The sequence below is a fragment of the Marmota monax genome, unplaced genomic scaffold, assembly GCF_021218885.2.
Source record: "Marmota monax isolate L192 unplaced genomic scaffold, Marmota_monax_Labrador192_F-V1.1 WCK01_AAM20220418_F8-fsc00030, whole genome shotgun sequence".
Lineage (NCBI taxonomy): Eukaryota > Metazoa > Chordata > Mammalia > Rodentia > Sciuridae > Marmota > Marmota monax.
The window spans coordinates 833,963-861,731 of record NW_026691988.1 but is presented as its reverse complement, the minus strand read 5'-3'; the positions used below and the strand labels follow the sequence as shown (position 1 = coordinate 861,731).

At 34.6% G+C, this 27,769-nt stretch overlaps 1 protein-coding gene across 13 annotated transcripts in view; it reads left to right on the top strand.

Moving 5' to 3' along the window:
• Positions 1-27,769, top strand: part of Ptprk (protein tyrosine phosphatase receptor type K) — a 560,796-nt gene that overhangs the window by 110,612 nt on the left and 422,415 nt on the right. For all 13 annotated transcript variants that reach the window (XM_058581031.1, XM_058581026.1, XM_058581030.1 and 10 more), the window contains one exon: positions 21,991-22,113. In XM_058581031.1, the coding sequence (XP_058437014.1) occupies positions 21,991-22,113 (123 nt within the window). The remainder of the gene's footprint in view (positions 1-21,990; positions 22,114-27,769) is intronic.

Below are 27,769 nucleotides of genomic sequence, written 5' to 3'. Positions count from 1 at the left end.
GTTTTTTTTTTTTTCTCCTAATTTGGAAAGAATAAAGTCTTTATTTTAGAGTAAATAAGAATTTGAAAAAATAAGGAAGCTTATATCCCATTTGTTTAGAACCTAAAATATATATATTTTTTTAATATTTATTATTGGTTGTTCAAAACATTACATAGTTCTTGACATATCATATTTCACACATTTGATTTAAGTGGGTTATGAACTCCCATTTTTACCCCGTATACAGATTGCAGAATCACATCGGTTACACACCCACTTTTTTACATATTGCCATACTAGTGTCTGATGTGTTCTGCTGCCTTTCCTATCCTCTACTATCCCTCCTCCCCTCCCCTCCCCTCCACTCCCATCTTCTCTCTCTACCCCATCTACTGTAATTCATTTCTCCCCCTTGTTTTTTTCCCTTTTCCCTCACTTCCTCTTATATGTAATTTTGTATAACAATGAGGGTCTCCTTCCATTTCCATGCAATTTCCCTTCTCACTTCCTTTCCCTCCCACCTCTGTGTTTAATGGTAATCTTCTTCTCATGCTCTTCCTCCCTGCTCTGTTCTTAGTTGTTCTCCTTATATCAAAGAAGACATTTGGCATTTGTTTTTTAGGGATTGGCTAGCTTCACTTAGCATAATCTGCTCTAATGCCATCCATTTCCCTGCAAATTCCATGATTTTGTCATTTTTTAGTGCAGAGTAATACTCCATTGTGTATAAATGCCACATTTTTTTTTTTTATCCATTCATCTATTGAAGGGCATCTAAGTTGGTTCCACAGTCTAGCTATTGTGAATTGTGCTGCTGTGAACATCGATGTAGCAGTATCCCTGCTCTTTTTAGGTCTTTAGGGAATAGACCAAGAAGGGGAATAGCTGGGTCAAATGGTGGTTCCATTCCCAGCTTTCCAAGAAATCTCCATACTGCTTTCCAAATTGGCCACACCAATTTGCAGTCCCACCAGCGATGTACAAGTGTACCCTTTTCCCCACATTCTCTCCAGCACTTGTTGTTGTTTGACTTCATAATGGCTGACAATCTTACTGGAGTGAGATGGTATCTTAGGGTGGTTTTGATTTGCATTTCTCTGACAGCTAGAGATGGTGAGCATTTTTTCATGTACTTGTTGATTGATTGTATGTCCTCCTCTGAGAAGTGTCTGTTCAGGTCCTTGGCCCATTTGTTGATTGGGATATTTGTTTTCTTATTGTAGAACCTAAAATATTTTGGTCTGTCCTTTGAATCATTTGTATGGGTGAGTGTATGCATGTATATATTTGCTTTTATGTATTCATTCATTTTCTTTCAATTTTAATTCTAAAGGAAATCCAAGAAAATATTTATGTATAAGCTGCTTTTATGTATAAATATTTATGTATAAGCTGCTTTTAATTTAGAAAATAATGCTTACACATTTGTAGTTCTGTACTGTGTTCCCCAGTGTTTTGTAAAGAAGCATCTATATGTTCTGGCACCAACAGTAGATCTGATTTTAAACTTTAGTTATTTCAGACCTTCACTGTCGCCCAGACAACTGCAATCACTTCTTCAAATTCTACTTATCAACCTGTGTCTGACCCCCTCAAATTTATCCTTTATGCTGCTGCTGACAAAGTCTTTGGAGAACACAGATCTCACTGGTGTGCCTAACCTGTATGTTTCGGATACTCAGCATAGCATCAAAGCCAGTTGTTACCAAGTGTCCATTATCTCTCCAGCTCCTGTCTCACCATTCCCCTCCTAAACTTGACACTGGCCTCAAAGTTTAGTCATGCTGCTTTTGTCTGGTGGTCTCCATTCTACTTTTAAAATTTAGCTCATCTGTCAAATTTTCTGTGAAGTCTTTTTGACCATCTTCTCAAGTATAGGGCTTCTTAATCACTTATCCTGTGCTGCCTGTATACATGGTGTATGTTTTTCATATTATAATTATTTACCCATGTATCTCTAGTCCCATTGATGAGGAACCACTTGTATTGTCTCTGCATTCCCAATATAAAATGCAGCATTGCTACTGTTAATTGTTAACTTGTTTTTGTGAGCTCTCATGTTGCCTACAAAGATAAGACCAACTCAAAATATTGAGTTGGTCTTATCTTTGTAGTTTTAAAAAATCATGTGTCTAAGAATGGAATTTTTTATATTACACTTTTAATGAATTTTAAATAGTATTTAAAACTTCCTATGTGTCATAAAGCCTACTGGATTCACACAGGTAACTCTGACTGAGTGTATGAACATCACTGCTCTTTTATGAAGGGGGCTTAATGTTACCTTAATTGTAATGTTTGTTGAATTTTATGCCGTCGTCTTCCAAAGTCCCCTCTGCTGTCTCTGGGGTTCAGGTGCAGCTTCTTTCCTGCAGCTTGTTCCCTTAGAATAGGAGGTTACTTGAAAAGGGGACATTATCCTCAGGAGTCTTCTCTGCCAAAGGTTTGTGGGAATGATTTGTGAGAATAACGTCTTAGGTTTTATTTATTTATTTTTCCTCACTGTATTTCTCAAATAGTGCTTTTTTTTTTTTTAAACTACTGAAATATAAGTACAGTACTTTTGTGTTTGTTAAGATAATAGTTGACTTGTATTCATGAAAAGGAAATCTTTCTTTAATTAGGGCAACCCAAATTACATTTTTTAATATGATATCTCCTCCATATTTTTAACAGAATAAAAACTAAGTTTCATAGAGAGGAACCTCTTTACCTTTTAGCTTTCCAAAATTTAATTTGGCATTGCTTGTTGGGGAGAAATCTTGGAAGGTGACTTAGAGAGGATAGTTCTGACTGATGGTGGTTTCTTCAAGGTTGTGCCAAACCATGAATATGTAAGCAAGGGAGCATACATTGATTATTATTTTTATATATATATATATATATATATATATATATATATATATAAATTTTTTTTTTTTTTTTTTTTTTTTTTTTTTTTTTTACCAATTACCCGATTTAGCAGTGCTTGCCCAATCTAGATCAAATGTTTGTGAACAGTTTCTAGCATTTTCTCATTCTGCTATGTACCATCAGAACCCTAGTTGCTGTCCTTTTTAGGTGGATTGAAGAATCAGATCGATTCTTTGTAATCAAATACCTGGAAGTTTCATTTATCAATTAACAGCCATGTGACCTTGGCCAACTTGATGAGCCATTCTGTGTCTCAGTTTTCTGAACTGCAAACTGAAAATTTTGAGTGACCTTGTTTGTAAATATTAAATGAAATTAAATATTTATGATAAATATAATGTTAACATTTCATATTGAGTATAAAAATTAATATTTGTGAACATTAAATTAAATAATATAAAATTAAACAAAATATTTGTAAATAAATAAAGGAAAGTACCACCTATAATATCTGACATGCAATATGTGATTTAATAGAACTACTTAGGTTACTTTCTTTCGTTTAAAAAATGTAATCTTTTTCTGAAGTGTTTGGTTTCTCATCTTCTCTATACCACATTTAGTAAAGCTTAGAAATGGCTTTATTACTTTAGATCAACTGGACAGAGCAATAAAAGAACTAATCTCCTCTGAAAGATGAGGTTTTAAAAATAAGTAGTGGCAATGAAATCCAACTTCTAAACCTATTTCATTCATTTTTTAAAATTAGGTGAATGACATACAATGTTCTGTACTTTTATAAAAAATTTCCACTCTGAGGAAAATTTATTTGTGCACACTAGCAAAAAAATAGTATAGAAATTAAATTGACTCAGAGGCAACTGAATACTAATAAACAATGCAGGGTGGTGTGCAATAGGGAAAGAACTGCTGCACTAGTCAAGGAAGGTTCTTGGATAGAGTCTCATCCTTCACTATGAGTCTAGGAAAATCAATTAACCTTAGGAAGTCCCCTGTGTAAAAGGAGATGGCGGTACTTTCCTACCTGGAAATTGGGAGCTGATTCAGGTAAAATCTTGACATCCCATCTAGTTCTAAAAAGTTAATACTAGAAGTCGAAGAAAATATGTACTTTCTCTGTGAGCATTTATTTTACTTAATATTATACATGTATATATAATACATATCTGTTTGTGCCTTGGAGTTTGGGAAATGTCGTAGAGAATTTGTTATATTCTATTTATTCTTAAAGGCTGTAGGATTTCACTTTCACTTTTTTCTCAGATGTGACCCATGAGATATCAGTACTGTAGATTCTGGGGTTTTGGGGGGGTGACTTCTTTACTTTTTATTAGTTTTTTAAAACACACAATTGTTGGGGTCAATTAAGTAGAATGGAAAGAGAAAAATTAAAAAGTAGACATAATTTAAGTAAGGAAATTTAACAAAACAGAAGCTTTGTTTAGAAAAATTGGATCAAAGTAAGATACTCTTCACAAAGTGATCCTTATAGTAATTTTCATGTATGTGCACCTTGTAACCAATGAACTTGTGCTGTGTTCTAGGTAAAGAGAGTGGCCTGTGCTCGCACTGTCCTTACAGCACATATTGTATTTTGCTGTTTCTTATATTTGCCGCTTAAAACTGTAAATATATTGAGAATAGATTTGATCATAGGACTGATGTCTGCTAGTTATATGACATGCAATGGGGTGTAGCTTTGGGGAAGATCTAATTTTCAAAACTGGCATGCCATTTCATCTGAATAGTCAAGTGATTTCAAAGACATCCCAGAGGAATACCATTGATGTCACAGATGTCTGGCTCTTTCTTAAGACGAAGGATGTGAAAAGTATCTAAGCAGATGCAGAGAGGCCATCTGTCCTGAGACTCTATAGGACATTCCTATACCGGGTGGAGAGTTGTACTTGGTAAATCTTGAGAATCTTTTGCAATTCCTCACATTTTAAAATTCTTTCCTTTTAAGTAAATTAACATTTAGAATAAGTGGAGCTCAGGCTTTTCCTAGAAAACTAAGATTAACTTTATGGAAGAAAAAGGGGCAAGGTCAGGTCTTTTGGTAGATTCCCTTATTATTTTCTCTTCCTTCCTGGCATTGCTTTGAGCTCTGCAATGAGGCAGATCATGTATCATTGTCTTGTCCTGCTTTAGTGATGTGTGGGCAGGATTAAGTACAGTTCCATCCTCAAATAGCTGGTTTTAGGAAATTAGATGTCCTTTGCCATGGAGGAAATATAGGGGTTGTAGATGCTGAAATATACTGTGTTAAAAATATTTATTACACAAAAGAAATGCTAATTGAATGAGGCATGTATCCTTACTCTTCCAACAATTTCTCACTTATAAATGGCATCTCTAAAGGGTTGTCCAAATTCCTAGTGCAGGCATGTAGAGTAGACAGCTGAGTCACAGCTGCTAAAATGAGTGTTTGCCTTCCTCCTGCTCTACAGGAGAAGAAACAGGAGAAAGGAGTGAAAGAAGTTAGTGCCAGTTGTTTACCTAGAATTCACTGGCTTGAGAAGTCTCTGAGATACCTGGAAGAAGAGGCTGTCCTTACTCCACTATGTGAGGGTGTTTGAAGTGTGAAATTCACCTTTCATCAGAGATTTTTGCAGTTGGTTATAGTTTGTGCAAAAATACACCTTCTTTCTCTAGAGATCTTTTCTGCATCTGTCAAAATGCCAGTGGTATCTGACCTTTGGTTTGGGAGGCTGCTCATACCTGTAGCTGTGGCTTGGTAAGACATGGCTTGCCCATTGACTCTCTACTAGGGTTTGATGTTCGTCTTCCCTTTGCAGTGCTTTTTTCCAACCATTTGAAAAAAAAAAAAAATTGGGGAAGTTCCTGCTTGGTTTGGATTTGGACACTGGCTTGGAACCTTGCTAGTTATACAACCTTCAATAAACTAAATTCTACCTTAGTTTCTTTATTAATAAGATGGAAATGTTAGTTCTCATCTTTTCCACTTGGAGGGTGCTTCATATAAAGTGTTGAGAACAGTGCCTGACATGTAGTAGCTACCCTGTCATCACTGGATGGAGTCATTACTTCCACTACTGTTCCTCCTGGTGTTTCCCTGTGTGCTGAGATGCCCATTACTATCACTCCCTCCGGAACTTTGCAATCTTTCACACAGTTCTTACCTTGTATCTAAAGAATGTCCTCAGTGAAAGGAGCACTGAAGATGAATGGAGGTAGATATTAATCCATCAATAAGCAATATTCCAACTAACAGATAAAGCACTAATTAATAACATCTGTCAGTATTGCCATTATTAATATTGTTTTAGAAATTCATAGGAATTTCAGTAATTACACACACACAAAGGAGAACGAATTTAGCATTATACAGACATTGTGAATTTATATTTAGAACTCCCAGTAGCATCAATTGCAAACCTATTAAATTTAGATAATCAGCAAGATGATTTGAAACTGTAAATTTTCAAAGAAATAGTGTTTTCCTTGAATATCATAAATAAACAGCAAGGAAATATAATATGGCGAAGGTTAGAAAGAATGTAAACCAAAATATTAGCACTTATTTTTGATGATTTGTGGGAATATACCTGATCTTTTAAATTAAAAGAACTCTATTGTTTATTTAATGCTTATTATGTGCTGTGAATTGTGTTAAATATTTGGGGTGTTTTAAAAATAACTGTTGGCTTTACACTTCATTTGTATTCTGACCAAATATTTTCATTAATCCCCTTTGAGATCCGTAAAAGCCTTTCTGAGTTTTGTTTGTGAATTCTAATGCATCTAAAGATTATAATTGTAAAAAACTACATTCCAATTGTATTTTGCCGTTTCTTATATTTGCTGCTTAAAACTGTAAATATGTGGAGAATAGATTTGATCATAGGACTGAAGTTAAACTGCTCTCAATTTAGGAATCAACTTTTTAAAATCCTCTTCTTTTTCTGGGGAAAATAAAAGCTGATATTTTCTATATTTGTAATAAGGAAACTTTACAAAAACTTTTCCAGGAAATTTAGGCATGCAACACATTCAATTGACCAAGGAATCATATACTAAATAAAAGAGTGTTTGGTTTTTGTCTGTAGAAATGAAGAGGTTATATTTTAGGTCTTTTTAAAACTTCTGTACATTTTTATGGGATTCACTGTGATAATTCAATGCATATATACTATGTGTAATAAGCCAGGACAATTTACATTTCTGTCTTCTTAAACAGGTATTTTTCTTTGTGTTAGGATCTTTTAAAATCTTTGAGGTTTTTTTAAAAATAAAATAATATAAAATAATAAAATAAATTTATATTGTAAATTGCTACGAACCATAGTCACCCTAATGTTCTGTAGAATATTACTATTGTTCTTTCCTAACTGTATATTAGTGCCTGTTTCTTCTACCTTTCCTGGCCTCTAGTGACACTATCTTTTGTCTGTTTCTATGAAATTACTTAAGAGGGAGTCTGAGTGGACTGCAGAATTTCACTGATGGATAATGGTCATCTTTTGAGGATATTTACTTTTAGATGTGATCTCAGTAGGAAGTGGCTTTTGAATATCACACATTTCCTCCTAGATGTGGAATTTATTTACTGGTTGCAGGTTAAAACACATTGAACACAAATCTAAATGCCTCTTACTTATCTGCCTTCCATGCATCTGCAGGCTGTTCTTAAAGTGATCATGTTATCATGAGCAACATGATTATGACTCTTGAATTATGGTTATTGCCACTGAGAAAAAGTGGGTCACTAAGATTGAGTGGCTACTTTTAGTCCCTGTCTCAGGGTTCCTCTGTGACTCTCCACCCTCTTATACCCTTCAAGCTGTTAGTCTTAATTGCCCTCATGTAGATTCCTTTCTGTGACTTTCTCTGGGCTTCTGTCACCTTTCTTGGTAATCCAGTAGCCTAGTTCTGGGATCCAGCAGCCCCATTTCCTGTTTATGCTTTGTGAAGCATCTCCTGAAAAACTTAATCAAATACAGTTATCTGGAATATCAGCTAATTGTGAGCTGTATACCATATTTTCATGTCTTATTTTCTCCAGTCCTGCTTTCTCCGTGCATTATCTTGATCTGGGTAAAACCTGTGGCAACATCCAAATTGTAGACTACAATTAATTTCAATACTGAAAGCTAAGAGCCAGGGTCAAGGAAATGACTAATTGTTGGGAGATATTTTCCTATTCACCCTAATACATTTAACATGTGTTTTCATTAGTTCATCATATTGTACTTTCTACTACTTGTAAATGTAATTTCTGAGAATAGATTATATTTTATAATTTTATTTTATAATACTATATTTTATATTTTTATAACAGTTCAATATTGAATTGAATAATTTTATAAGTAATAGTATTTAGATGATCAGAATTATAATCCAAGCATTTTCTATAGAAATATGCATGTGTATATATTTTATGGCAAAGTTATAACCAATCCTTTGTAGATTAAGTAGCATTAGAAATGCTTTTGATGGGCTAGGCTCTCCACTATACTTTAATCTATTGTGAATTATGTTTGTATCTTCAGAAAAGGCCCAAAGTCACTTAAAAAAAATAGGTACAGTTTGTTATTCGATGTTAGAAGAATACTAGGAAGTTATATTCAAGTCATTTTTTTAAAGATAATTTTCTTTTTGGATGACCTAACAAGACTGTTGATGTCATCCATCTCATCTTGAGCAGTTTATATAAAACTCTACTTCTCATAAGAAATTTCTCTGTTTGTTTTTTCAGCATGCTAAATATCTATCTGAAACAATTGTCGATTAAGGGGGGGATACTTTTATGTCACCAATCTCCTATGACACTTTTTTCTTTTCCTTTGTACATTTGATTTGACATTTCTTACTGTAATATCTTTGGGTCTCTTAATTCCCTCAGGATTAGTTCAAATAATTGTGACATTCTATGTTGTTTCTTAAAATATGCTTTGTTGTTATCAGTTAATAGCATTGAATATTTAGCTTATTTACATGAATGAACTATCAAAATAACTTACCATTGGTTATTAGCCTAAAGTTTGAACTGTGAGCAATTTTGCTGTCAGTCCCTCTTAAAGGCTGAAGGGAGTCCTGTTACCTACGGTATCTTTGAAGCTGATAAATAAATAAATAAATAAATAAATAAATAAATAAATATATATATATATATAAATATATATATAGAGAGAGAGAGAGAGAGGGGGGGGTAGGGGGATGGGAGGTAGACCTAGTTGTTTTTTTTTTTTTTTTTTTGTGGGACTCAGGACTGCACATATGCCAACATTTATGTAGGGTAGATTACAGACATGAAATGTTTGATTTAAAGTGCAAGTGCAATAAAAACCTGGAACAGAAAATGACCCTAAGAAGCAAAGTCTCCATTGTCCTTCTATTATTTCTATTTCTGCTTAGCCTTACATAAAGTCGGTACTCTTTTTGCAAATGTTAAGAACTCCTCATTTTTTTTTTCAATTTCCCCTTATATGAGTAATAAAGTGGAGAGACTTTCCCTATGTTTATTAAAATATTAGTTAGACACATTCAAAAATAATTACTTGCCAGTATGGCCTTTCTAGAAAGACACTAAAATAATATATTTTACTTTATCTATTTCTGAAGATTTGAAAATACCCCAATATAGCTATGGCTTGAGGTAAGGAGTGGGGCATGAAAACCATCACACTGTGGAGACACCAGACTTCAAATGCGATCTTCATACTCCTGTGGCTTTCATTATTCAAATTGTATTTGCCAGCTTCTCCCTTCATATAGGAAATTTAAAATACTTCCAGGTTTTTATGTCTGTTTTTGAAGAAACGTATTTGCCTTTTTCCAGTAAACCTTACAATTTGATAGATTTAAAGTTGGTTCTTATGTTTTAGGGCAAATGCTAGAGGGAAAAATTAAAAAAAAATATTGAAGAATGAGTTATAATGTATCAGCCAATCATCTAAACTTGGTGAGGCAAGGGTATTCCAAGTATATTGGTATTTTTATGCTACTGTTTTTGGGAACCCTGAGCCTTGATCTGCAGGAGTTTGCAGCAAAAGAAAGTTAACTTCTATTCGCTATTAAATTATTCCTCCAGCTCTAGATCTCTTTTCCATACCGAATCTCTTTTTTTCTTTTTGTATTTTTTCCCATGAAATCTTAATAGAAGCAGATCCAGAATCTTTAAAATACTTTCATGTAAGAATAGTTGAATTGTGGTAGTTTGCAGTTTAGAAGTTCTACCAGGGAGTAGAGTTGGTAGTGACCTCTCTTTCTGAATTTATTTTCACTTCACTGTTTTACCTTTCACAAGTGCTCAGGAGTGATGGATATTATACTGTAAACTCATCTGCTCTTTTCTAATCCACCAAATTATTGATCAATTTACATTTAAAATCTCATATAAATATAGAACAATAATATCACCCATATGTTTTTCTAACTGAAATCTTCACTTAATGATTGCCCAGATGTATAGAGCACTTAACTCCTATGTCATAGGATATTCTGGACAGATTTTCAAATTAATTGGCACACCATTCCTAAGTAGTCATTGGAAGTAGAGATGAGAAAGTAAGGAGAAATGGTTTATTTATTGGTATAGAAATGAGAAAACAAATACCCAGGCAGACCTAAATCTTGGTGAGGCCCAATGTCAAACCTTTCTCACCATTCCACCAGTGAAACTCTCTGTTAGGTTACAATGGTCATTGACTTAAGTGCTACTTATGTGTTTGTCTGTAACAGTGCTTTTTGCCACTGAGAAATCTTTATTTTTTGAGCAGTTCCACTAAATGTTAGCCATATGTACTTACTGAGAGAGGACTATGAGGAGAGAGTTGGGATCTGGCTTCTTGTATGAGTGGCTTGTTGGCTGTGGATCTGGTAGAAGGCCAAGCTGTCCTAAATGATGGCTGGAAGAGAAGAACTGGTTAATATAGACAGTAGAAAAATACTGGTTGAAATGATGATGTTTCCCAATTTTCATACTTACTAAAGAAACATTAACTCTTTACTATTGAGAATAAGTTTAAAGAGCTATGAAAATTCAGACCTTGGCCTATATTATCTTCTACATTAATCACATCCAAAACATTTGGATAGGAAGGCGTTTTCATATTAAGGAAAAATATTGAAAGAGTTTCCTTTTTAACTTTTGAGTTTTTTTTTTCTTAATTATTACCTAAATTATATCTCTTTCCTTGAATTATATTTAAAAGTCTTAACTGAATTTTTGACTTTCTTAAAATGTACTTGAGCATGTTAGAATTTCTTCATCAATCTGATAAGTAACTTCAAATCTAAAGCCTCAGAGCGGCGTCTTTGCCCCTTTTCTAGGAGGTTGGGTCATAGAGTTTGTTTTACATGGCTTCAGCCTTTCACAGAATTCCCTTCACTAATGAAAAATGATCCATCACCCGCCATACTTGATCTAAGTCAGGAGCAACTGCTGAAATAAGCCAGAACGTGTCTGATATGGGTGAAGTGGAGCCCACCAGTAATCCCTTCAGAGAAACAAAACAAAGAGAAGTTTAAATGTGAGCTTGGGTGGTTTCCAATTTTACCAAAATGTAAATATGACTTCAGTTGGGAATTTTATTTTTCACTACATTTACTCTCAATTACTTTGTTCAGTGGGTTTCTCAGATTGTGTATCTAACACTAAGCAAAAGTGTTGAGCTTTTACTGGAATATAGAAAAAGAAAAAGAAACTTGTGTATATACACTCACTAATGTTCTTTGGGAAAATACCTGTTATCTTATTCTACAGTTAGTGTAAGGACAGTAATGAAAAAAAAATTGTTTTCACCTTTTAAATGTTTTTATATTAATGTTTTTAAACACAGTACAATAACTCATTTACGCATGTTTTGGGGAAGATGTGTTGAAAAGTGAAGCTTGCCAAGCAATATCAAGAGGGCAATGTTACTATCATATGAAAATTTGTCCTTCAGTCAACCTGTTTAAATAAAATTATTTGCTAAAAATACTAATCAACTAGACTTTTATGACTTTATTCAAGAAAGACCCTTTCCCATTTTTGACATCAAGAATGCCTGGGAGACTTTGACATGTGATGTGGTTCAAAGTTCACTACATTTTATCCTCAAAGGATGAAGTAACATTGTGCTCTTGCATATGTGGAATGGGAAATGTGCTTTTAGTTGGATAATATTTTGGGGCTGAGTCCATGGGAGGGGCCTCTACTGGATGATTCTGAAAATGTCTAATTCTGCCTTATTTTGGGGAGCCATTTAGTGTAATGATTAAGAGTAAAGAACTTGTGGTGCCTAGATTCAGATTCTCACTTTGATACTTTCTTGCTCTGTGACCATAGGCAATTCTAATTTTTCCTACTCTGAGACACTTTTCGTTAATACATTCCTTTTACATTTTAATAAACCTCTTTTCATCTGTGAAATCATTTCTAAGGCTATTTGGCATGAAATCACCCATTAGCTCCATAATGAGGTTGGATGAAGTCACATATATACTGTCGGGGCTGACCATGTCTCAGAGTCTTATTTCTGGATTCCAATTTGTGTGTGAGACCTGAAAATTAGAAAGAAATTAGAAAGAAATTTGGATTGCTCACACCTGTCTTCTGGGTTTGCTCTTGCAGTGGACATGTGGTTATATGTATTTGAGAGAAAATGCAGATAACCTGGCTTTTTATTTTCTTTTAATATCTGCTTACCTCAATCACATAGCTAGTCTTCGTTTTATGTGAGTTATGGAAAGAATGCTGAACTTAGCAACCCATACTAGGAGACAAATTTGCATGGTCCTGTGCATGTATTTGCAGAGTTACAAGGTCCATATATTTTCCTTTGTAGGCTTATGGGTTTAAAGTCTTTGGACTAGAGGACCTTGAAAGTGTCTCCAGCTCTCTCACAGTCTCTAGGTTTCTGACTTGTACTACTGTGCAGCTTCTCTTTCACTTAGGATTTATCTATTAAATATGTGCATGGGATCCAAACTGTAATATGATGGCACATATACAGGACAAACCATGAAAAAAATGTACATGAAAAATAATAAATTTTCTTTTACAAAAACGTGTTAGTGTAAATAGTCTTACATGCATATGGCTATTCCTTACATCATTGCACTGTAGCTATTATTGTCTTGATTTTACTAGGGAGGAAATTGAAATTCCCAGAAGTAAAATAGCAAAGCTAGGTATGTATTTAGCAATTACCTCATGCTGTATCGAGATACATATATACTTTTCTACCATGTAAGTGGATAGCATGTACCAGTTCCTTAAAATTCCTCAAGTTTTTATTAATTGAGGTACAGGAAGTTTTAATATTACTTTTCTGGAAAGATGGAGGATATAAAATTGGTCTTCATGTTCTTATTCCATTCAGTTTTATTGAAGGAAAATTATTTAAAATATAACATTTGCTTTGTCTCATAGACAATTTGAATAGAAGCCTTACCAGCTAACTAATCTTAGATTACATATATTAAACATATATTCTTGGCTAGAGATGGAATTATAGGGATGAACAATTAGATAATTAATGAGTGTGTTCGAAGTGATTTCTTCTCTCATTATTAAGATTTATTGTTACCTATCAACAAATGATGGGTCTGAATTTCCACAGATGTGTACCCAGTCCTTTTTCTTTTGTGAAGTTGCTAGACTCTAATAATATTCTCACATACTAATAAATTACTAGCAGTGTAAAGGATTTTATTCTGGGTCTGAATTGATAACCTTTTATTCATGGATTTTCTTAATTTTCTTCCAGTAGATCCTTTTTGGTATTGCACTAGAACAATATATTATGATCAGTGATTTATCCATGTGCATTTAAAGGCATTTGAATCTACTTAGCTTTTTTTCCCCCTGTATTTCAATTCCAGTATTTCAATATTCTTTTTTATTCATTGAGTAAAAGTGTTGCTTATCTTTATAGGAGATGCATACACCTAAACATTGATTGTATATGTCAACTCTTATTTTGTACTGTCAACAGAAGTATAGAGTTAAAAGAGAAAAAAATCTATTAAAATATCCCATTGTATTTTATAGGAATATGAACTTTACTTAAAAGCATGAATTTCTATACTTTTCTCAATAATGTGTTTTTCTGCAAATAAACTATATTCACTCAAATTATAAATGGAACTACATTTAAGATATTCAGTAATAGCTGAATATCTTTTGAATTTTTTTGGTGAAATATTTGCTTCTTGATATGTTTTGGAGGCTATAGCAGTATATTTATATTAGGAACTCAGATTAGCATAACTAAAGAGGACTCATTTGAAGTTAGTTTAACTCAATATTTTTTATGTCTAATGAGGTATATCTTAATTTTTCTCTATGTTCTACATGGGAGGAAGATCATTCTAAATTTGATTACTACTTTGTCGCGACCCCTCGCCGGCAAGGGAAAACACGACACAGGATTCTTCTTTCAGCAGTTTATTCAGGCCTTGTTTCATGTATCATCTTCTAGCGACCCCCCGCCGAGCGCCCAAGCACAGCCTAATAAAGCCTCCCGCATACCAATCCCAAGCTGCCATGTGGATCTCTCTCATAGGGTGGTAAGGGATTGTGTGCCAACTCTCCAAAAAAGGAGTTGTTTATCACAGGCCACAGTGGAAGCCGGCGCCATCTTCTAATGGCGGCCACGGTCTATAAGAATGGCTTACCACAGTTCCCCCTTCTATTTTATAAAATAATGCAGGCGAAAGTAGAGGTCCTATCCCACTGTGAAGAAGTGGCTGCAGTGTATGGTTCAGTCCTAAGGAGGGCCCTTCCCTAGACCTGGTCCCATATCAGCCGACGCCTTTTTTCGTAGGGCGGGGCGTGGACATCAAACCCGCATGCAATAGGACATGCTTTCCTTGAGGTCCGTTGAGGGATCACTCAAGTGCAGTGCCTTGCCTCGCATCCTGCATCGTGATGACGGTGAAAAAGAAAGGGGATTTTACAAGTAGCCGGTCAGTGACTATGAGGTTGGAAGTGGCAACACCATCCCTCAGCCCTTGAGAAAACGAAGGGTCCAAAGCATAAAGTGCAGCACCAGCATGGAAGCCCACCTGCGTGCAATGGCAACAAGGCCTGCAGAGTGCATGGGCCTTCCAAAACTGGGAAGGCAGGAAGAGGAGGGCATGCCAAACCCAGTGCAATGTCAAAGATGACTTGGGGTGCAATGGCCAAAACCCAGGAAATTATTGCTTAAGTTGCGCAAGCCAAACTTGTGGAGATACCATTCTCTAGGGCTGCAAAAGCCTGGACGATCATAGCCTTTTCTTGGCTATGTCGAACTCTTAGGCGACAGAAAAGCCACAGACAAAGTACAACACCGAAGCAACACATTGACCCAAAAATGCCCACTCCCACCCATTCCTTAAAAAAGGAAAAGGCAGAGGATAGCCAACTGGTGAATTGACCCAAAGTCACTGGTTCAACACGGGAGCTATTCAGAACAGCAATCTGAGTTAGTTGAGACTGGATCAAGTTTTCTGCTTCCATGGACCAGGTTCCGGATAGATATTCCCCGATGATGCGGGAGGCATTCCTGGAATCATTAAATCTGACAGAGGTTATACATAAATGTGCATGTTGATCAATACAACCCAAATGTACTAGGTCAGACAATTCCTCAACTTGAGCTTGAAGCAGATCTATCCTTTGATTAGCAGCTAGAATCCCAGATAAAATGTGTTGATTAATTCTACTTTGAGATTCAAGTATGGTGGATGTTTGTTGAATAACCTGATTAATAGTAGCAGCAGTTTGAACCTGGCTGGCCATGGCTACTCCAGCTGTAACTGCTGCAGCAGCAGACACTGCCACAGCTGTCACTATAGCTGCCGTAATTCCAAAATCTCTACGGGCTCTAATCAGTTCAACAATAGGAAAAGATTCTGGATCTGCAGTAACCGGGATCGGGACAAAGGTTGGAATTTTCATAACCACTGCCGTAGTCCAGGAGCCATTCCAACACTCAGACAAATAACAGGTAATATTAGAACAATTAAGCATCCCCTGTAATGTAACATTAGCCAAAAGAAACAGGAACGGAGATTGGAGACAGACTGCTGCGGAGGGTAATGTAGCATTAAACAATTGTGAATTGTGTGAAGTAATGAAGTAATTTTAAGTCTCCTACCTCGCACCGAGTCTTGGGTACTGCCAGAAACATTAAACAGCCAACTTTGGACTCCTAATATTTCCCTGGGGAAACACAAGCGCGGACTAGACTAGCCCAATCTGAGGGAGTCATGCAAAATCTAGTAAGTCCCTCCACCTGAGAGTGAAAGCGGCATCTATGCCATAAGTGCGGACAGATTCTGCCAAGGTTTTAATTATCTTAAAGTCTAAAGGCTCATGATATCTTCCCCTGTTATTGTCCTGAAATACAGGGTATGCAAGTCCCATATCTGTTTTAACTGTCCTCCAAACTTGTGCATGAAAAGATCTCTCGGAACCTTGGCTCCCCCCCACATATGGAGGTGGGGCAATCGGCACCATATCTTCTTCTAGATATTCTACCTCCTCCTCCTCAGAGTTTTGTTGACCGATGTTAACTCCCTTCCCCTTCTTACAGTAGGCCTGCGTGCCCTGTGTCTCCTTTTTCTTCTTTTTCATTTTTATCTTATGTAGTTGTTGTAACAATATATCAAGGTCCTCAGAACTCTCTGAGTAGCTTGTGTTCTCAGGCGTTTTTAATTCGGTCAAGTCTGGGTAGAGCCTTCTCCTATTTTTATCTTCAGGCTCTTTTGCCTTCTCACTACTGTTACTTTTAATACTCTCTGCCACTTCGCTACATGATCCTTCAGATTTTTCCTCATGCAGTTGCTCAAGAATAGCTTGACCCTTACTCACAGCTTCCTGGCATTTACCATCTGTTATACATCCTCTAACTAACTTCCAAAGTGGTATAACGCCACCCTCTAAGGTGCCTTGCTCACGAGCGAAATCTAGATCTTTCCCTAAATTGTCCCAACTAGGAATCGTAAGACTCCCTGAAAAAGCAAACCAAGGAGCCGCTATATCAGCTTCTCTTAAAAACATCTGCAAAGTACTCTGCTTTATCTTAAGTCCTTTTGAATGTAACAACCCATCTAGGGCCAACAAAATTGGGCTTGAAGAAGCAACACCCATAATGTTTTTAAAGCTATAAAGAAAGTGAAAGTACAAAAATCCCCGCTCTCTTCCTTTTACAGGGGAGCGTTCCGTTCTATGAATTCCCTGCTCTCTTCCTTTTACAGGGGAGCGTTCCGTTCTATGAATTCCCCCCCCCCCCCCCCGCTCTCTTCCTTTTACAGGGGAGCGTCCCTTTTTCCCGCTCTCTCTCTATTTATAGAGAGAGCGCCCCGCTATTTGCTTGCAGATTCCCACTTTACCTGGGAACTTACCGGTGCACCACCCTGACTGCTGAAAATTCTGGATCCTGGGTTTGAGGAATATAATTCCCCGTCCGGGCCACCAATTGTCGCGACCCCTTGCCGGCAAGGGAAAACACGACACAGGATTCTTCTTTCAGCAGTTTATTCAGGCCTTGTTTCATGTATCATCTTCTAGCGACCTCCCCGCCGAGCGCCCAAGCACAGCCTAATAAAGCCTCCCGCATACCAATCCCAAGCTGCCACGTGGATCTCTCTCATAGGGTGGTAAGGGATTGTGTGCCAACTCTCCAAAAAAGGAGTTGTTTATCACAGGCCACAGTGGAAGCCGGCACCATCTTCTAATGGCGGCCACGGTCTATAAGAATGGCTTACCACACTACTTAAAAGTTCAAATTTGTATATTAAAGCTTAATTCACATTAGAAGTTTAACTAGTTCAGTTTTAAGAGTCATCTAACGACTGTGCTAAAGATGTACTTGCCAACATGTTTGGTCCAGGACTTTCTTACTTTTTAAAGTCTGATATATTCCACACGATATAAGAAATTAAGAAAATGTTCTATATATTTAGTTAAATGAAACTTGTTTCAGTATAGAATCACAAAAGATAACTGTATTTTTTCTTGCTATTATATGCAGTCAGAAGATTACAGATATGTAAAGGAGAATGTGGAAGATTCTAGCACACTATTTTTAAAAGAACACTTTATTTTTAAAAGAACAAAATATTCACGACTGTCCAAGTTCTTAATGGCTTTTTTCTTTTTTCTTTTCTTTTCTTTTTTGTAGTTCAACATGAAGTAAACCTTTTCTATTGAAAAGTTTGACTTCAGAAAGGATTTGAGTTTTAGCATTTCTCATTTCTTCATAATTCTACAGAAAGGGTCTTTATTTTCATATTTCTCATAGACTAAGTTCTCAAGAATTCCTCTAAATGTTTTAGATATTTGGGCAGTATCATTTTGAAGCCAGAGAATTATTTTAGAGGGGCTGGTATACCAAATATTACTTAGTACTATCCCTTTCCATGACTGCATTAGAAAAGGAAAGAAATTCTGGCAAGTTCAAATCTGTCTGATTTTTGTTTTCAGGAGAACAGGTTGCAGAGACCTTCAAGTGGCTCTCCATGGTGGAAGCAGACCACTGCAGTGATGCAGCTGTCCCTCAGCTAAATGACTGGTCGAGAGGAATTAGCAATCTGTGAAATACTTTTCAGAAGTAATTTTCCTCCCAGGGTCAAGATCTATGGTCACCATTTTTCTGGCATGATTTGCAGCTACTCATTTGTAGCCTTAGCACCAGTAGCAAATACAACAGTTGAAAGTGCAAGATGTTTCCTTGCTCATTTTTTCTCTCCTCTGCCTAACTAAATTTTTGGAATGCCAGTTCAGTGTTGCCATCTTCTGTTCTGCCGTCTAGTTTTGTAAAACTTAAAATTCGTGAGTGATGCTTTAATTTATGAATAAGAACCTTGTTTTGACATTTCTCTTTTAAATAGATAGGAATACTACAGATCAGGAACACGTATAGACAGGACTGTATGTAGCATAGAAGGCTTTCTATTTAAGACTTTCTAGTGAGTCTTAAATATCAGTAGAGAGAGTGAATGATGGAATTAATTCAAGATATATTCTACATGCTGTCTATTGTAAGGTTGAATCCAAATATCTACTTCCATTTTCCTCCATTCCACTTTCTATTCTTCTACACGTGACAGCTACTGATGTTATTATTAAGTATGGTTTATTTTATTTTTTTCTGCTACCAGGGATTGACCCAGGGATGCTTAACTACTGAGCCATGTCCCCAGCCCTTTATATGTTTTATTTTGAGTTGTTATCATTAATTTTAAATGAGGCTTGAATTGTGCCATATTCTGGGTATAAATCTTTCAGTGCTTTCAATACAACTGACGAAGAAACATTAAACTCCATTTATGACATTTAAAATCTTCCTTGTTTAGATTTGTTTCTGCCGCATTCCCTCCATACTTTTCATGTTCATTATAGAGAATTATTTGAGATTTGCTACTATCTCATGCTGCTTTAGCCTTCTCTGACATTTCTTTTTGCCTTTCCTTTGATTGAAATCCTGTTTCCATTCTAGCTTTGGTTTTCTTGGCACATTCTTACTCACCTTCATTAGGGGTAACTCAGTAAAGTCTTCCTCAACATACTAGGTACAGGTATCTACTTCTCATTTGCTCTTTAGAATTCCAATCACACTGTTATCCCACATAACCACTGTTTGGTTCATTGTTTTTAGTTTTTATACTCCCTATCTTCTACTACACTGTTTTATTCCTTAACCTTGAGATATACTGTTGTTTACAAAAGCAATTGGAAAAACCTCTTACCAAAGAAAGATTTAGAAATATGTTATACATGTGGTGAAGAGTTCTATGGCTACCCTTGGATTAGAATTCATTGTAAATTATAGATTAAAACTTATCTTTTAACATGTTATTTTCATGCAAGTCAAGAAGACCAGCAAGGACTTTCAAGACACTCTTGATATGTTTCTGGAATGATGTGCAATTTATTTCATACATCTATTCTTAGGTGTTATTGTTAATCAGAATGCTGGAGTCTAAAATTTATAGAGGCTCTGAAGGACAGCAATTAAGGCCATTTGTCTTCCAAATGAGGCAATATGGGTTCCACTGGTAGTTTAAATTACATTAGGGTACTCTTACCAATATAAAGGTAATGGGGCCCCTGAAGGCATGTGTTGGAAAGCAATAAGTCACTTTAGGGATGTGATAACAAATAATATTTTTGAGAAAAACTTTTCCCTTGGTGTATGAATTTGTGTTTTCTTGTAACCTCTTTTAACTGATTAATTTTAAATTAAAAAAAATACATCATTTTTCATGAAAGCATTTATAAAAAATATATTGCATATTTAAAGGACAATATTAAGTTTTTAAGCTGCTGGACTTTGGGTTATTTTAAAGGAATGGTGTGTTCATAAGAGGAATTCACGGATAGGCACTTTTGCTTTTGAAAAAGGTTTTAGGTCTGTGGTGTCATCTGGACACCTCTGATGTACTGTTTTGATTTTGATGCTGCCTTTTCTCTGTCATTGGTGAGGAATGTGACTTTCATTCATACTCAAAGGGCCAAATTTTTGATGAGCACAGTGATAAGAATTTAAAGGCCCAAGGTTTACCATCCCTTAGCCTGTTGTTGCTGGTCCAAGAATTTGTTGAGTCTCTTCACACAGATCCCCATGGAAACCAAAAATACAAGCTACTTGAAAGGAATCAGGTTATTGGTTTTTCTCATTAAAGCCACTGCTGGATTTTTATTAGTTCTAATTTATTTTCTTTCAAGATTAGACATATAGGCCAGTTCTTATTTTCATGATTTGAATTCACAAAATATTTTGAGTTGTGTGTGCCTGTATAAAGTAGTCATTCTACTTCTGCCATACAATTACCCTTAAAAATAAAACCAGAAAAAAAAAATGCTGACATAAATGGGGGGAAAAATCAGGTTATTAAATAAAGTGGAAGCAATGATTAACAACTAACTTGAGTGAATTTGTGCTTCAGTCCCCCTACATTTAAATCACCTTTCTGTATGAAAATAATTTAAATAATTATGGGAGTGTATTTCTCACACCTCAACTGCTTTAGACTCTATTTATAAAGTTCAATTTGTCTCATTGCCTATTATGAGCAGATTTTATAGTTATTTTTAATAATTAATTAATTTATTTATTCATTCTAATTAGGTATATATGACAGCAATATGAATTTTGATTCATTGTACACAAATGGAACACAACTTTTTATTCTCTGGTTGTACACAATGTAGTCTTGCACCATAGATGTTGTCATACATGTATCTAGGGTAATGATGTCCATCTCATTTCACATCTTTCCTGCCCCTATGTTCCCTCCTCTCCCCTGTCTTCCCTTTGCCCAATCACAGTTCCTCAATTTTTTACATTCTCCCCGCCAACCCCATTACGAGTCAGTATCCACTTATCAGAGAGAACATTCCACCTTTGGTTTTTTGGAATCGGCTTATTTCGCTTAGCATGATATTCTCCAACTCCATCCATTTACCTGCAAAATGCCTTAATTTTATTATCTTTTAATGCTGAGTAATATTCCATTGTGTATATATACCCCAGTTTCTTTATCCATTCATATATTGAAGGGCATTTAGGTTGGTACCACAGTTTAGTTATTGAGCTGCTATAAACATTGGTATAAACATTGATGTGGCTTTGCTACTGTAGTATGCTTGGTCTTTGGGTATAGACCAAGGAGCAAGATAGCTGGTGGTTCAATTTCAAGTTTTCTAAGGAATTTCTATACTGCTTTCCAGTTTAGTTGCACCAAAAGCAAGGGATGTGTTAAGATGTATACATTGACTTCACCTATTTGGACAAGCATTACAAAGAAAGACAATTTTCACTATTCCTTCTTCTCCTCTCCACAAAAGTTGTTAAACATTATTTAGATTTTAGGTGGTTTATATATTTCAGGAAATTCTTTTTACCATCCTCATGCAGTTATTCATATAACCATATGTTCTATTTTTAAAAATAATTCAAAAGTTGTGCTTCAACCTTCTTTCTGGGGCTCAAACTGTTTTTTTAATTTAAACAAAATATACTGATAGACACTTATTTTTATGTAGAAATTTAAAGAGAATAATAATAAGTAGGAGGACCATTGATTATTATGATTATGTGTATCACATCAAGTATTTCAATGTAGTGTTTGCTGCCCCATGTTTAGAACACGTGTTTGGAATATTACACTGGTTCTCTTTTCTGTTTCCAGGTGGATGTACTTTTGATGATGGTCCAGGAGCCTGTGATTACCACCAGGATCTCTATGATGATTTCGAATGGGTACATGTTAGTGCTCAAGAGCCCCATTACCTGCCACCTGAAATGCCTCAAGGTAAGAATCATTCTCTCTCTCTCTTTTTAAATTTGAAAAGTATTTTTATTAGTGTATTATAGCTATACATAAAATTGGGGTTCATTTTGACATAATCATACATGCATGGAATATAATTTGCTCATTTTCCTCCCAAGTACTCCCTCTTGAGAACCATTTTATTTACTTAGCCATGGGGAAATGGCTTCAGAGTATGTAGCATTTTCATATTTTAGAAATAACTATAATAATTTTTTGTTATAATAAGCGAATTTATTATATTTCTTGGTGACATATATTAGTCTTAAACTATTATTTGCATTTCCCTTAGTCACTTTCTCTAACCATATATTCTTCAAAATTTCTCATTATACCTTTCTTATCTCTGTCTTTGCAAAAAAAATAATTGCTTTTTTTCTACTTAATATGAAATAAAAATGACAAACCAAAAAATAAAAACATAAAAAGCAGAACAATAAAAAAGACTACTGAAAAAAATCTTACACTTGGATTGATTCATTTGATACTTATTCAATAAAATTACCAATTTGATTCAGTTATACTGAGTGGAAGGGCTTCCGTTCCATGGTTGGGAGAGAGACTGTCTCACGCTCCTGCTGATCATGAGCAAACCAGTGGCTCTGATGGAGGAGCATCTTAGAGACAAAAATTATCAAATGGAAAGCCTTTTTTCCCAGAGAATAACATAGAAATAGTGCTGAAACCTATTCATTGGTTTTGCTAAGATCTTGTTATATCCTTTGATTTTGCGGAATGAATACATCTTCTTTTTTTTTTTTATTTTTTGGGTGAGAACAAAGTAATGGAGTAATGCATCTTCTGATTGTTTTCTCTTACTTGTGAAAACCACATTAATAGAAGACATCGATATATATATATATATATATATATATATAATTTTATACAATGTTGGATTCATATTTGTGCTTTCAGTTCAACATAATAATTTGGAAATAATATGGGTCCTGTGTTTAGCAACAACTTGTTTAATTACAAAAATCAAAAATATAAACAGGAATTTCAAAATTGCAGTGGTAAAGAGAAGAAACTACCCAATTTTTAAAAAGAAACAAATATCACATATACTTATATATCATATAATAATGTGTGTATAAAATATAATATGTAACTATATTATTGTATATAATCAATTGATATTCTGATTTTCTATTACTAACAACTTTTTAAAAATACATTTTTAGTATTTTATTACAATTAAATAAAATAGTTTAAAATTATTTTTTCTCCCAATTCAGAAAGTCCTTCCTAAACTGAGTATGAATTTTAGATAGGCAATTTTAAACATAACAATTAGTAGTGAAAATATCAATTCCGGTGATGGACAAAAATCCCTTTTACCACCATCATCCCTGAACTTGATAATTAGTATGATTCATAAAATATAAAGAAAGAAATATCAACATATCACAAGAATGTAAAGCAAATAAAGGAAAGTCTAAAAGTTATATTTCCATATTTTGTGTTATAAATGAATATAGTATATGTGTCCTTTAAAAAGTGTTGTTTTTTAATTAATTATTTTTTGGGGTGTGTGTAATAATTGTATTTAGCAGTGGGATTCATTTTAACATGTTTGTACATGTACGTAACAATTTGGCCAATTTTCTTCCCCTTTCTCTCCTCCTAACCTTCTTCCTCTACTCTAATGCTTTGTGTCTTTTTTATTTTCATGAGATCCACTCCCCCCACCCCCACATTTTTTTCTTGAAAAAATTTTTATAAGTCTACACTATAGTATGTACATGGATTAAATCTGCTGCTTATTCTGAATTGTCACTTCCCATGGCTGATTAGACAAATGGTTATTTCTGAGGCTGGAATGAGCCATAATTTCCTTTGCAGAGGAATAAAATGATACTTTGTGCTTGACATCCTTTTCTTCTTGTGTTTGACCCCTATATCTTCAGCAGACTCATTTAGTGTTCTGCATAAGTTTGTATTTTTCTTTCAAAGGTACATAACCTTATTTTGCTGGTGCATTTTAATTAAAGAAACAACTGCAATTTTTGGCCTGAATTTTCTCTGTGATATATTTAGACTGAATTTTTCATGTAAAATTAAAGAGGGTGGGCTGGAATGCACACATTTTGACTGTTTATCATTAGAGAATAATCAGAAAGACGTTGATTTATGGAAATGTTACCATTGTTAATTACCATTGATGGTGGATAATGAAGAGCTGAAGAGATATTGCTCAGATGACCTTGTTGGCTCACCTTTGATGCACAACCTAATTGGTGGTTACAATAAAATATGATATGCACAGAAAATGAAAGTGTTTGAAATTCAGCCAGATTGACCAATTAATAGGACATTAAGTAATTAATCACTCAAAGGAGGGAAAAAAGGTCATGGCACTTTATTTTTTCCTGAGTATAACTGTGTTTAGTTCTGAAGAGAGTTGAGAGAAAACACCATATTTATTTTCTTTATAGAAAATGCTGTTTTATTCATTTTCCTTATGATATTTCTTCAAAGTGCTGAATGAACATTATCTGCCATAAACTGGCGCAAAGGAGACATTTAGACTTTTCCTATTAAAGTTTTATGAATGATCCTTTTATTTTCCAATGTATAGACAGGTAGGCTTCCTTCTTTTGTCTACTTAAAAGTCACACACAAGCACTCAAACAAACCAAAATCCCAAGCTTCAGTAACCGCTATAGCAGGAAGGTTGGCTCTCTGACATGAACTTGTTATTGAGCTCTATGCAGTACTTGGACATTGCTAATCCATTTCTGTTAATTGACTTTTTGGACTAGATGCCAAGAGGGGAAGAAGAAATGTAGGGTGAATAAATAATTTAGAATGATACAAGAAGGAGTATGTGTTGAAGAGTAGAGAAAGGAGGAAAATAATGTCTCCACATGGAAAGATACCATACTATCAAAAATTGCTTATAACACTCTGCAGCAGTTGCCACATATTACTTTTGTTAGATGACAATGATGGCTAACAGGCCTGCTAAATATATTTAATAACAGCATGCCAAAGAATGAGCACTTTGTGAAAGAGTCTTAACACCTAAAAATGACTTGAAAATCTGAGCACCTATTCAACTTAGTCATCAAGGAAATGCAAATTAAAGTCATAATGAGAAACTGCTGCAAATGTGATTTCAGGTGTTGGTGAGAATGTAGAGCAAGCAAAACCCACATAGACTATGATTGGATGTAAATCCTTACAACTACTTTGTACAGCCTGCTGACCTGCTAATTCATTTTTGGGTATAAGCCCAGCAGAATTGAGTGCTCATATTCCCCAAAAGACACATGTAGGAATATTTACAGCATCAGCATTCATAATGGACACAAGCTGAAAACAACTTGAACAGCAGTGCAATAGACAAATAAATGATGGGATATTCATATGGTGGAATCTTACTCCACAATGAACATAGACTATTGTTATACACAACGATGTGAATGAATGTCACAGCTACAGGCTCGTGGGAATAATACCAGACACAAGAGTATGTGTTATGTTTACATAAATTTCAAAATGAGGTAAAAGTAACTGTTGAGTTGGAAATCACGGTGTTATTACCTATGGGAGGGCCTAGGGAGATGGTCTGAAGGTGAGTTGTGTAGTATTCTGTATGTATCTTATAAGTTAATAAAAGGTAACAAAATCAGTGCTCACAAATATACTACTGGAAAACTAAACTAATTAAAATTTTACAGATTAGAATAAAAGATGCATAACATGAGACCTCAAATGGGATCAAATTCTTCTTTTCCCACCATCCTGGATCCCTCTAATCCCTCTATTCCTCTAGACACACACATTCTCTCTCTCTCTCTCTCTCTCTCTCTCTCTCTCTCTCTCTCTCTCTCTCTTCTCTCTTCTCTCTTCTCTCGCTTTCTGTTCTTTGACATTTTCTGGCCTTTTAATGTTCCCTTACCTCTGCTTAGATATTTCTTTGTCCACTTATCCATTGACCAAACTCTTACCTATTATTGCTATGTCTACACAAGTTCCCACTGCTTTGGGAAGATTTTCCTGACTGGCTTAGAACTCTTAATTTTATTTTATTCTTATAACCACATATATACTTGGCTGTACTATACTTTGTATATAATTAAATTGCTGATGTTATATTATCAGCTTTATATTTTTTTACTAGACTATAATGTCCTCATGAGTATAGATCTCATTTCAAAAATTTTAATTTTTCCAATACACTATTTTGCTTAGAAAAAAATGTCAACTCTTTTAATATCAGATTTAAAATATTTTGGTCCTTGTTTGAATAGTAAAGCTGGTTTTCTCTGGATTAAAAAATTAATTGAATAAAATCCCCCTTTTCTCAAATATGATATTGAGTTCACATTTGAATGCAATTAGAAGAACTTCACATAATTATTAATATTAGGCTTATTTCCTTTATAAATGGTATCACCTGTTTATTTTAGATATATTTAAATGTTACTAATACTACCCAGAAAAGGTTTTTTTTTTTTTTTTTTCATTTCTCTCTTCTCTCTGTGCTTTCTTGTCAAATTCATCCAATGTTTACTCATCAAAAATTGGATATATAAATATATAACATTAACCTACAAAGAATGAGATGTTGTATGAAAACCATCATTTGTTCTTTGATCTCAAATACATCTGGGTCTGTGATCTGGTTCGTCAAGTATTTTATGTTTATGACATCATAAAACAAATTCATCTGACCATTTTACTATATGTTCTGTTCGTGATCAGAGTGTAGGAACTGTGATTGTAATTCATCTTTCATTGTAATTATAACTGCTTTTCCTTCTTAACACGTTTTTGTAAAATGACTAATTGAATTTTAGTTTGGAGTCTCTAGAGTACTCGTTTGACGGTATTTAAAATTATGACTACATTATATTCCACCTTCAATCTGGTACTTTTACTGATAATAATGTAAATCACTGTACAGAGTTCCTAATTTAAATTACACACATTTTATATATTGTAAAATATAAAAGCCCTCGGTCATTAAATCAACCTAAAAATTGAAGTAAGAAACCATCCTGTCTTATAAAACTTAGCCAGGTGTGATTCAATAGTTTAAGACCCTCCTGGATTTCAAGTCTGTCTCTGTGTCAAGTCCCCAAACTAAAATGTAGAACACAAAATTAGATGACACAAACAAAGAAGCAAAAGAAACAATACTGTTAAGAAAGTGCCTTTTTATTAGTTTGTTACATGTAAAACTGAGTATCTTTATTTCTCTTAGATTTTAAGCATAAATTATTAGCCAGATTGTTAAAATGGGACCTGCCTTCTTCAAATATTTATTTGGTGAGATTCAGTTGCTTGTGTATTTAAGAGGGAGTGTGGTTAGGTCACATGATTTTGTACTTGGCTTTTTCTGATAGTGGTGAAAAGTAAATAAAACATTCATGTCCACAATTTGATACAGATGATAACATTTATAGGTAACACAGTTTTAGGTAAGTTTTCTATTTGATAGTAGTCTCGGTATTGTAGTGGACAATTCTAATTTATATTTACATAATATTATATATATATTGTGCTATACATTTTAATACCTCTGAGAAGAAATTTCAAATAAGTTTTTGACCTCTCATTTCTAATCTATAGTCTTTCTGGGAATAGTAATTGCTTATTAAAATTAGTAGATCTCTTTACTTAATAT